We start from the raw sequence: 13,149 nt of genomic DNA on the forward strand, positions 1-13,149 counted from the left end.
GCATAGCTTCACTGCAGGGTGTCTCTTTCCATCCATGGATGAGATAGATTAGATATAGATAGATAGACAGAAAGACACAGACAGACGGATAGATAGAGAGAGATATATGTTCAAATCACCCCCATAGCCCTACAATACATATAAAACAAAAACATTACTGTGAAACACATACACATTTGGTATCCCTGTGTCCGAAAGCCCCCGGTTCTATTTACATTGGTGAAATATTATATTATTAGGTTATTAAATATTTCACCAATTTTTTTTCCTCAATTTTTTTTTTTCCATATTTTCCTCCTCTTAAACCTTGGTCCGGTGCGTCTTATAGTCCAAAAAATACGGTGTATATATATATATACATACATATATATGGACTTCTGAGTACAGATCAAGGACAGGAGGGAACTAATATACATTTTGTAACATATGTTGTTTTCACCTATACTATTGAATTATGGACAAACATTTACTTCCATTATAACGTAGCAGTTTGTTCCATATACACATTTATTGTGGTTGTAAGCCATAGTATGTGTACTAAAGTCAAGGGATACATTGCAGTCACTGAATTGTCCATCTTTAGGTTTAATCAATTTAGATTCCAAATGCTTTTGATTGAACCTACTGCTTCTCCTTTAAGGGAAAAAAGACCACAAAGCAGACAAGTGCTGGATTGTTTCTAAGTTTATAAAGCCTCCACGACATGAAGACAATTCATACGTTAAGGCCTTTACAGACTGCATGGCATTATATGTCTACACATACCAGCCAACCAGATATGTTGTAAGCAGTATATCGGATTCACGGCTTGTTTTATCCATACACATATACCGTACAGTCAGCAGAAGTGTCTATTCTCAAAGTAATTCCAAACAAAGATTACATTGCTTCCCCCTCTAGTAAGCCTTATACACATGAGTGTCTATATATAAATTAAAGCATTTCCTCTTAGGATACACTGGTCAGATATCTGGTACGGTCACATTGTGATCTTCATCTGTTTCAATCCCAACTTCTTCCTAAAAAGGTTTCCAGAGAACAAAATGAAATAATACAATCTGTACAAGAACTGTGGTGCGATGCATTTGGAAAGTTGCCATAAGGCAGTAGATCAGCGACTTCGATCCTGCAAAATTGCTGACAGCGCTACATAGGAGACCCGTGTAGATGTACCGCCTATGTGTATGGTGTTTGTATAGGCATGACTGAGGAAAAAGTTTTAATCTGGGGCACGACTCTCCCGCAAGTGTCTTTCAGGCTGAGGCCCCACATCGGGGAAACGTAGCTTTTTTTTTTGTTGCAGATTTTGCTGCGGTTTTTTGAGCCAAAGGTGGCTACAAAAGGAATGGGGAATATATAGGAAGTTCTTAGACATCTACCTTCTGCTCAATCCAGTCCTGGCTTTGGCTCAAATAAAAAAAAAAAAAAAAATTGCCAACAAACTCATTTGCAGAGTCTTCCTGTAATGGGTGGATGAAAAAGTCCTGGACACATGACTTGACATGGCTTTTAGTTTAAAAACAGTGGACACCATTATTTTCAATGGGCTCAATATGTAACCGCTATTTTAGCCGTCTGCCTGTTCATTGGTGTAGTCTTCCGATGGACCAGAACAATAGACAGCGAATATTAGTGTGAGTAGATCTCAAATTCTAAGATATTGAATTTTATAAGATATCTTTATCTCAAATAAAGCCAGTCTGGAGATAAGGGATCGGACCTCCGATAGCCCGGTTGTTGCATGTTAAGTATTGAAACCAGTCAGTCAGAGGCCCTGAAAACTTTTGTGTCTCTTACAGGGGGAAGAGTATTGTTCTGAGCTCCCCCTAGTGGTGACCGCAGGCAGCATGTTATTTAACTGAAGGGAAGAAGGAAGATTCTCAGTTGTAGAAGGTTAAATTTGTAGTGAATGTTCACGTTCTAATAGCATGTCTTATCTGTGGTTAAGTAGATGTTAAAAGCAATATGTTATACTATCTATTATACCTGCAGGAGGTTATAAAAAAAAAAACCAAGACAAATGACAGACCATTTGACAGCAAAATCCAAGTCGCGCGTCAAATTCTGCAGTTTATCTAAGATTACTCACAAAGAATTGCTTCTTGCTTTTGGGGTATCCTTCAAGGATGGCATCAAAAATATCTGTAGCCTAGAATGTAAAAAGGCAAAAGAAATAAGTAAACTGTACTGGAATGTTATGGGTGCCGAAGTGTTAAAATCAGCCTCAAAACGGGTATTGCAAAAAAAGACATTTATGGCATTTTCACAGAATCATTTTAAAGACCTTTTGTTGGGTTAAAAAGCTGAGGACGTTCCTTCTCACTGGAAACCAGACCAAAGTGGAGGGAGTAATGTGACCCCCTCATTATATGTTCTGACAACCACCCACAGCCTGCACCCCTGTAACGTTAACCATGCTATACATTTAATAGACACAATAACTGGGAGCACTTGTAGTATTCCTATGCAGTACACAAGACCATGATACAGTCAGTAAGTAGCACAGGTAAGAACTACAGAATTTGGGAGGACGAGAGGCAAGATAGGGAAGGGGGAATGGGGCTGATGAGATAAGAAATGCTGGTAAGTGACCTAACTAAAGGGATGGTCCTTTTGGCAAAAATGTAAGGTACACGTGCGGTTAGGAGGTAAAAAGAACTTCCAACCATTCCCAACATTACTATGAAGTTAGCAAACTGATACCACAAAGATGAAGTGTGCTCTAGCAGGTGGAAACACTCACCATCCGTTTCCTCTTCCTCCATTCTTTACTGTATTGCTTCCGTTCACTGTACACCTGCAGGAAAGGCAACAGGTACCCGTGTTAAAGTTTCAGGTCACAGTCATTTTCAGACTTCCTAATAAGCAGTTTTTTTTCTTCTTTTAAATGTAGATTATGAGCCCCATATAGGGATCACAATGTATGTTTTTTCCTATTAGTAAATCAGTATGTCTTTGTAGAATGGGAGGAAATCCACGCAAATACGGGGAGAACATACAAACTCCCTGCAGGTGATGTTCCTGGCAGGATTTAAGCCAGGGCTCCAGCGCTGCAAGGCTGCAGTGCTAACCACTGAGCCACGGAGTTTCCCCCTCTTTCTAAACTGTTGCTGTCCACATGTGATCTCTCACCTTTCCCTAGAATTCTGCCTCTGTGTGTAGATTAATGTATATGGGGGCACCCTGACTGTCCCCCCAATACCATACATCAATTGAGTAAGAAGGCTTAGACAATTTCAATGGGTTTTGCGTTTTTTTTTTTTTATTTGGCTTATCCTCAGAATAGGCCATAAATCCCCGACTGGTCTGGGGGCCGGGTGTGTGTCAGCCCCAGACCAATCAGTTGTACAGAGCTGCTTCTGGCACCCAACACAGCTCTGTACAGCTGACTGGTCACAGTGTCAGCCCCCTATCCATCAGGTATTTATGGCCTACCTCGAGAATAGGCCATAAAACAAAAATTAAGCCTGGACAACCCCTATTACATGACCAATCCTTTGTTCTCCTAGGATTTGAAATTGCAGTGACTTGGCCTCCCCTCCCTTGGGTGTGCAGAGACAATACTGTCAGCCTAAAAGTCGTTTGGTAGCGTCATTGGCAGTGTGTGTGTAATGGACACATATACGAATAGTATCCAGTCCATGTACAGCTTCCACCCCTATTAAGCATTACCTTTTCTTTTTCCTCTGGGGTGACGTGGTTAGTTGCAGATTTAATCTTTTGCAGTTTTTCCTGGTGTCTGCTACATTCCTGCTTCAATTCCTTGATTTCCTTCAGCATCTCCTCGGTTGTCATGGAGCTGTTCAGATCTTTCAGCTCTAGAAAAGGAGACATTAATAAAAATAGGAACACGCCAAGGAGAAATGGGCAGAATTATGAAGAAAAGCCTGTGACTGTCAGATGGTAATTTGTCATTTATTGGACATGGTCATATATATCATGGATCTGCATGTGGACGTGTGGTGTGGACCTGTTGTGGTTTCTTGCATGGAATCCGTGGCCAGAATTAACATGCCACTTTCCTTTTCTTTACCAGGATGCAGATAATGTGTGACTACTTGAAGTACTACTATATGTAGATTTTACATTGAAATGAATGGGATACAGTTTGAACATTTCAGAGTGCAATACTCACAGAAATCTGCAATAAAAACCCTCTGTGTGAATATACTCCTAGCCGTTTCATAGATATAGTTGTCTCTTTGAAAACCATAGTAATCAATGTGGCCACTGCTATTTCACAAGGAATGTCACTTAGGCTTCCCATATATAGCAATACAGTGGCCATGTAAACAACCAAAGCTCCATCCGGGAAAAATGGTCATTGTGTGGAGTGTATTTCCCAAACTGAGCTTGGCCGTGTGCATAGAACTCACGCATCATAGGACTGGTTCACACCAGCGACCGGTCTCCGCTTTGTGGGTTTCCATCATCTACAGACAGGAGACAGAAACCCGGCAGTCAGTGTCCGCCCTTGAACATATTCTGGTCTCTGCTTTGAAACTATTTGTTTTTTTTAACTGGACACAAAGTCCTGCATGTCCAACTTTGTGTTCAGTTAAGGAAATCATTTTTGCCATGGAAAGGCAGAAGACGCTCACAGGCAGACACTTTGCAAACCCATTCAAATGAATGGGTTTGAAAACTGACTGCTGGTTTCCGTCTCCTGTCCAGTTTCTCGGGCACAAGACGGAAACCTGAAAGTGGAGACCGGGCACAGGTTATAATGTAGTCAGCTCCCCAGTGGCCCAATTGCTACAATTCTAAACTGATACAAGACTATCAGATCAGTACAGTAGTGATCAAGTTGTTTGGGATCTCACTGCATTACAACTAAGGTTGGGTTCACACTTGCACTCTGTTTCTGTTCTTTGTGGGTGTTTGAGGACCTGAAAAATGGAAACCCAATCTGCTTAATAAGCGGTTACCTACCAACCCCATAGACTATAATGGGGACCCCCTGAAAAATGCGGAGAAAAAAGTCCTGCATTTTTCAAGCGGAACGGGGAGGGAATCCCCGAACAGTGAGTAAGCGCAGATGCCTACGATATAGTGAATTCTATGCACACTGCTGAGTTCAGACTAGGAAATACTTGGTTGTATGCATGACCACGAATGCAAAGGATTCATAACTAGGCAGGGTAACAATATTTGTGGTAGACAAAGTCATATTACTGAACAGAATTTGTAACGGGGTTGTCCAGGATTCTAAAAAGAAAGGAGAATGCAGAAAATTTGTGTCCAGGATGAAGGGCGTCTGGGCAGTCAGTTTTGCAGGGAGCCGATACCAATGAGATCATATCTTGTAAGTTGACTAGATAAAACATTTCCCTGAATTTTTAAAAAAACCCTTTAACAATATTGTGGTATTTTCTTCCAAGGTATTAGCTTTGATGAACCTTAGGCACAGGATTTTAAAAAGTTTTATAATCCTGCAAGTGTCTACCGGTTTCTCAGTTACACCTTTAGGGTGCATGCACACTGAGTAACGCCGGGCGTGTATGAGAGCCGTACACGCCGGCATTACAGCAGACTGCCGAACACTTCCCATTCACTTCAATGGGAGCGCTCGTAACAGCGGCGTTTACGAGCGCTCCCATTGAAGTGAATGGGAAGTGTTCGGCAGCCCTGCTGTAACGCCGGCGTGTACGGCTCTCATACACGCCCGGCGTTACGTAGTGTGCATGCACCCTTAGAAAGCTGTACCAACTGAACCCATGAAGGGGAAGCTTGGCATAACTCATATGCAGATACATAAATAGTGAAAAGTTGCAGAAACAGGATGTAGGTGCTGGGCCTGGTGTCACATCACATCATATTATTAGACAAGACTGTAAAAGCACACCACACATAACTAACAAGGAATCACAAACCTGTCTCTAGCTGACGGCAACTCTGCTGGACACTCTGTACTTTACTGGAAAGATCTGAGATCTGGCCGTCCAGACTCTTCAGCTCTGTGTCACTTACATTTGGGAACTGATCCTAAACATCCAATATTTAAAGAAATTATACTATGACCTGCAGATATAAGCAAGGGCAAGTAATGTGTAAGGAAACTATTAGCTAACCTGATCGGCAAAGTAGATTTTCTGCTTGCCGTAAACCTTTTCCTTGATTTTCCCCTGCTGGGCCAGCAGCTCCATTGCTTTGACAACCGCCTGGAGAGATGAACAGAATACAGACAATGATGTGAATATATAAGATTCTGACTGTATGGGAAGAATAAAGGGTTAGAATTAGGCTCCGTTCCCACGGAGTAACACGCCGTGCATTCAGACACGTATACACGTGTCAGAATGTGAGCGCTCAAAACAGATCCCATTAATTTCAATGAGTGCCGGCTTATGGGCACTACACATTGAAATCAAGGGGTTAAAAAGCCTCCCATTGACTTCAATGTGTAGCACGTGTGAGCCGGCACCCATTGAAGTGAATGGGATCTGTATGGGTCTGAATGCGTGGTGCGTTACTCCGTGGAAACGGAGCCTCACATGTACTTGTTGACAAACTAAAACACAACTTTATTACCTAATAACCCTTTACAAAGAGTAGGCAGAACTCCTTCTTATAACGAAATGCAAAAGACAAACATTAGATGGCACCTCCATTGTGTTTTTGTACATTCACATTCAGATCTTACTCATTACAATACAATGGGTTAAATTTAAAACCCTTCAAAAAATGCAATGGATACTGTCTGCTACAGCTACATATGCAGCATGCCACAGATTGTCTATATACATATGGAATATTACTTATTACCACTTACAGTTTTGCCAAGCCCATGTTCTCTCTGCAGGTTACTGAATACATCCTGCGTGCTGTACGGCCGGTTCTGGTCATTCAGATACTTCAGAATAAGACTGCCGGCTGCAGGGAAAGATTAAAGGCAGAATTGTTAAAAGAAGATAGAACCGAGATTCTCAATGTGTAACAAGCTGCCACTACCACACATGCTGGGGGATCTCCCATTGAAAAGGCCATAGTAAAGAAATCCATTGTATGAAGCCCCCCGAAAGTCTAGGTACAGAAGCCGGTTTTATTCTGGGGGTTCTCATGCTTCTGAAATGATTAGTCACACTTGCAAAGCTATTGTTTCATATAAGTATACATACATATATCTCATGTCATACACTAGCTAAATAGTGTGACTATATGACGTCCATGTTCTTTTTCCTGGTACCCAGCGCCCTCAAACTCTACTCCACCCCCATATTTGGTGCTAAATATACAGTTTCCACTCTGATAACTAAACCTTTATATAGGAAAGAGACTGACTGCTTAGGCTCCATTCACACAACCAGGTTTTTTTTTATCAGCAATTGCGGATAAAGTTCGGACTCGCACATTTACAATCTATTCTAAATGCAGCGGCCAGGCTCATCTATCAGGCTAGACGCTACAGCGATGCCTCTGGTCTGTGCCAGTCGTTACACTGGCTGCCTATTCATTATAGAATAAAATATAAAGTTATCGCCCTCATCCACAAGGCTCTCCATAATGCCGCACCTCCATACATTTCCTCCCTCATCTCTGTCTACCGCCCAACCCCTGTGCTCTCCGCTCACTCAATGACCTAACACTTACATCCTCTATTATCAGAACCTCCCATGCTCGTATACAAGACTTCTCCCGAGCTGCACCACTTCTCTGTCCACTGCTCTACCCCGGACAATCTGATTAACTCCCAATTTCTACAGTTTCAAACGCAAACTAAAGACGCATCTTTTCAGACAGGCCTATCACAAATCCTAATGTAAACCTTTCTGTACTAAAATTAGAATCCCCAAAATTTAACCCTCCTCTGTCCCCACATGATATGATGTCATCTCATGCTATCTTTATAGGTGCAAGCTCCATCCACATGTTACAGGACATGACTGGTGACGGCTCATAAAGTTTTATGTTTATGTAATGACAGTAACCTCTATTACAAAATTGTCTGACCACTGTATAAGCAATGCCACCCCTGCTACCTCTTGTGTCACCCCTCTACCTCATAGATTGTAAGCTCTTGCGAGCAGGGCCCTCAGTCCCATTGTGTGAAGTGACTATTTCTTTGTAATGTATCTTTCTGTCTGTATTTGAACCCTACAAATTGTACAGTGCTGCGGAATATGTTGGCGCTATAGAAATAAAATGTATTATTATTATTTCTAAGGGTCCATGCATACAGGTGTAGTTTCTGCAGCGCGGTGCCTGGGCTGTAGTGAAAAGCAGCAAAATACGGAGCAGGTCCTATATCTGTCCATAGGTGTGGCTCAGCCTATACATTTCAGTGTATGGGTCATTAAAATCATGGATTAAACATGGACACCAGTCTGTGTGTCAGATGTGTTAGTTACTGACCCGTACATTGCCGCCTTATTGTTAGAGACAGATGTACCTACACTGGTGCAAAGGGAAAAGGGTAGTTGTCAATAGCAAACAATCAGACACACATTCTCCTTATGTGTGTATATACAACCAATGCAGGTAGTACAGCTTATCTGTATACAGTAAGTGTGTGTTGTAATATAGATATCTCTGTACATGTATACCGGTGACCGGCAGGCAGTCACTCACCCGCAGCGTCCTTTGATTTACTCATGTCTCGGTGTCCTCAGCGCTGATGTCACTGGATAAATTGACAATCCCGCCACAGCGCATCACGACATCTCCACTTACGCGTCTAACCTCAATTCGAGGCTCGGAACGCAAACAGGAACTTACTGGCGACTCTTCCTCGGCTCTCTCCAGACTCCAGAACGAGGCGTGCACCGCTCGGGGCTCTGTCTCAGAGAAGGTGCAATGTGTTGTTGCTGTGAAGTGATGGCGGCTCAGGGTTCATTATTTTTGCTTCAATAAAAGCTAAGCTGAGTGCCGTGTGCAACATGTCTGCTGGCTCTCCTTATTCCCATCCTGGGGTCATATCTTCCTCATGTGCACACATAAACAGCCTTTCATGTAATAGAAAAGAAAATGTGCCATCTTCTGTCATTGCTCTCTAGTCAGTATGTGTTCTCTAGTTATACAGCAAGCTGCAATACAGTGTGTTCTTATTGTCTCTCTATCAGCGCCCTCCCTCATGCATTCAGAATACCATGTGTGCCCACTAAGCCAGCACTAGGTCGGCATGTGTAGTAACCGCTGCGTATAATCTGGAACACACACAAGACCTGCCATCTTCCCTGGTATTTCATTGGAAGAAAGCACATAGTCTTTGGCAAGGCCAATTAATAAACGGGTTAGCCTCAGAAAGCTTTCTGTGTGTGAAACACCCCCCTAAGAGACAGGGGCATAACTCAAGGGGGTGCAGCTGCATCGGGGCCCAGGAGCCTTAGAGGGCCCATAAACACTGGCATCAGTATTGAGATTGCAGCTTCCATCTGGCCCATAAACCAAGGAGACCCTCAGATTACCCCTAACCACACTAAGGTTCATTAAAGGGATCCTATCATTAAAACTCTTTTCCCCCCCCCCCCCCCCCCCTAACACCTCGGAATAGCCTTAAGAAAGGCAATTCTTCTCCTACCCTTTGGATGTCTTCTCCGCACCACCATTCTCTTGAAATCCCAGTTTTTGTTGGTATGTAAATGAGTTCTTTCGCAGCACTGGGGAGCGGTCCCCAATAATGTGAGAGAACTCTTCAGCACTGCCTCTTCACGCATCTTCTTCTGGCGCTTGCGGAGGGGGGGTGAAGGGTATTAAAATTTAATACATGCGCAAGTCGGCTTTGCCAGCGGGCCCCGGGCAGAGCTGACTTGACATGCGGGCAGCCATTTTTTTTGTCCGCTTACGCGAGCAGGCGCATTACCCTCCGGTAGTTCTATGGAGTACGGAACATACTGCGCCTGCTCATGAAAGTGGCCACAAAAAAAAAATAAAAAAAATGGCCACCTGCATGTGAAGTCAGCTCTGCCTGAGGCACGCTGGCAGAGCCGACTTGCACATGCATTAAATTTTGACTCCCCACGCGCCGGAAGAAGACGAGTGAAAAGGCTGTTGCTGAAGAAGATAGAGGCGGTGCAGGAGAGTTCTCTCACAGCATTGGGGGACGCCCCCAGTGCTGCGAGAGAACTCATTTGCATACCGACAAAAACTGGGATTTCAAGCGAATGGCGGCACAGAGAAGACATTGAAGGCTAGAAGAAGAATAGCTTTTCTTAAGGCTATTCCGACATGTTAGGGAGAAAAAAAAAAAAAAGAGTTTTAATGATAGGATCCCTATAAACACCTTAGCTCATGTATCCATCACTATCAAGAATTTGCTGCAGGGATGAGGTAGGGGGCCCTGGACAAAAGATCGCACCGGAGCCCACAAGACTTTAGTTACACCACTGTTCAGAGAAAACAAGCCTTGTTAAATAAATCCGGTGAAAACGTTCCGAAGCAGTTTAATATAAGCACAATGGTTGTTACGGGTAACTTCGCTTTCATACAAGAGGCCAGAATATCAGCATGACAACCCAGATCATGGGAAAGTTGAAGCCCCAACTTTGTTTGGATAGAGAATGTCCCCAGGACAGGTGGTGGTGGTGTTTAATATATATATATATATATGTAGAGACTACTGTATATACCCTGCCCACTTCATACTGCTGTTCGCAACTATTCTGTGAAGATAGTTAGCAAGTATGGCATGAAATACACCATAGCTCAAGCTGATGGACCCACTAAATAGCCATTCATGCATGGCGTAGGGAATATTTCACAAGCGGCGCACAGCATGCCGGGTAAAATAGTGAAAATACACAGAGTATTTAGTAATAACATTTTACTTGACTTCTGAATACTGTGGTAAGACTTGGTTTACACTTTACACAGATTGTCTATTACAACACTAAGCTTTTTCCTTTCTGGTAATGTTCTGCACAGGTGTACAATCCCTCCATCGCCGCACAGTCAGCGCCAGGCCAATTATCTGCTCATATGGTGCCCCCTGTGGGTAGGTTTCCTAGTGAGACCATTTAGATTTTGGCATCTGTCATCGGAGGTTCCTCTAATTTATTACAGGAAAACAAGCAGTGTGGAAGCGCACTCAGGAGACTCATTTTCCAGATCTATCATGGCAGTGTGTTTTATCCAGCCCTTTATTAATGTCTGAGAGCTCCTAAATGCATCTTCTGCTGCCAAGACATCGATGGAAAGCACCAACAATAGCCCTTTATGGAAAATGTCCTGCCATGGTTTCATTTCTAGGATTGACCTCTAGTACATACACCCTTCTTGTATGTGACTGAGAAGAAGAGGAGAGATTTATTTATTAAAAAAGAAAAAAATAAGTTTTTTTTTTTGGGGGGGGAGGGGTAGCAGAGGTGCAATCTATCCTGCCACCCATCGAGTATCACATCAGAATACAATGCAAGTGTTTATGGCAGCCTATGACATAGCAAGCACAGTCACTCATAAAACAGCAAACATATGGAAGAAAAATTCAATGATCTGCTCTAGACCAAGGCTGAGATTTATCTATAAAGCCAGAGCAATTCTGACTGGTTAAACAAAATGATCCTGGGTTCAGGAATGGACCACAAGATGGATATTGTATCTGATGATTGCGGCAAACCACACCGATCACTAGAACACATGACTGAGGTGAGGGGGAGTTTGCCTGGAGAGGCTTCCACGAATAAGGATCTACTAGTTTGCAGCCAGTCCCATAGATGTCAGATGAAAACATAGTGTGCCTACCTGACCACAAAATTCCTCTTCAGTATGAGCATGTGGGGAGATGTATCAATGCCACTTTCTACAGTGGTGAGAGGCCTGGCAATCATACATTTATTACAGATTCTGTCAATATTTATTATATATTCTATAGGTGATAAATGTGCCTTGGAGGGGGGGGGGGGGACAAAAAAACTCCTCCTCCTTAAAGGGGTTGGCCACTTTCAGACCAATATTGACGAACAAATGTACAATAAAAAGATACACAATTTTCCAATATACTTTCTGTATCAATTCCTCACGGTTTTCTAGATCTCTGCTCGCTGTCATTCATTCTGTTACTTCTAGAGGATAAAACTCTGACCATGGTCATGTGATTTACGGTCCATGGTCATGTGATGTATATACAGGTGCTGCTCGTTAGTCACAGCACAGTAATCAGACATCTGCCTGGTAATCAGCTGTGCCTGTGTGCTCATCACATGACCATGGACCGTACATCACATGACCATGGTCAGAGTTTTCCCCACTAGAAATAACAGAATGAATGACAGCAAGCCGATATCTAGAAAACCGCGAGGAATTAATACAGAAAGTATATTGGAAAATTGTATATCTTTTTATTGCACATTTGTTTGTCAATATTGGTCTGAAAGTGGCCAACCCCTTAAAGGCTAAAGCCCCACGTTGCAGATCCTGTTGCTTTTTTTTTTTTTGAGCCAAAGCCAACAAATGGCTACAAAAGGAATTGGAAATATCCAGGAAGTTCTTACACTTCTACCTTCTGCTCAATCCACTGCTGGCTTTGGCTCAAAAAACTGCAACCAAACGAGGTGCATTTTTTTTTTTTTTAAACCAGAGCTAAGAGTGGCATTCAAAGGAACAGGAAGAATAAAAGGAAGCGCTCATACTTCTTCCTAACGGATCTATTCCTGGTTTTGGATCAGAGAAACAAACAAACAAAAAAAAAGTGCCGTAATCTCAGTCTTAATCAGTTCCTGGGACCACCGGTTGCCACTAGTTTTTCTTTTGTCTTACCTTTTATCTCAATGTATTTAATGGAACACTAAAACTAGGGCCGATTTATTAATAGACAGTATACACTAAGACTAGACAGTCAGATAGAACAGATCTATCAGAGTCTTATACACCTTTAGCCCGTTTAGTCTACAATTTGATGGATTACTTTGCGGCAGAATAGTTGCACATTCAGCCATGCCTCCTTGTCAGACAAGGCGAAGAGAGATGATCTATAATAAATGTGGCAGATAGCGTGCAGAACAGATTAATTTTGGGCCATTGGGGTGGGAACCTTTATTTGCCTCGAATGACTGTGCATTTGTTCTCTGTCCACATGCTGCATATCGTGCTCTTTTGGGTAAATTTAATGAAAGAAGAGATCTGGAGCTCCACGACTTTCCAGGTATCTCAGTATGGAGTGCTCTCTATGTATATAGAATAGGTCAACTATATCAGTGAGGGTAGTCCAGCATACAA

General features: G+C 42.6%; 1 protein-coding gene across 1 annotated transcript; it reads right to left on the bottom strand.

The window, feature by feature from the left end:
* Window positions 1-753: 753 nt before the first annotated feature.
* PSMC3IP (PSMC3 interacting protein) lies at window positions 754-8,676 on the bottom strand. The gene is made up of 8 exons (XM_075278764.1): window positions 8,569-8,676; window positions 6,773-6,873; window positions 6,072-6,161; window positions 5,874-5,985; window positions 3,673-3,818; window positions 2,744-2,797; window positions 2,090-2,149; window positions 754-1,019 (listed from the first exon to the last, which is right to left on the bottom strand). Exons 1-8 carry the CDS (start codon window positions 8,591-8,593, stop codon window positions 963-965), a joined length of 645 nt encoding a protein of 214 aa, XP_075134865.1. The 5' UTR covers window positions 8,594-8,676; the 3' UTR covers window positions 754-962.
* Window positions 8,677-13,149: the final 4,473 nt, after the last annotated feature.

This window comes from Leptodactylus fuscus, chromosome 6, assembly GCF_031893055.1.
Source record: "Leptodactylus fuscus isolate aLepFus1 chromosome 6, aLepFus1.hap2, whole genome shotgun sequence".
NCBI lineage: Eukaryota > Metazoa > Chordata > Amphibia > Anura > Leptodactylidae > Leptodactylus > Leptodactylus fuscus.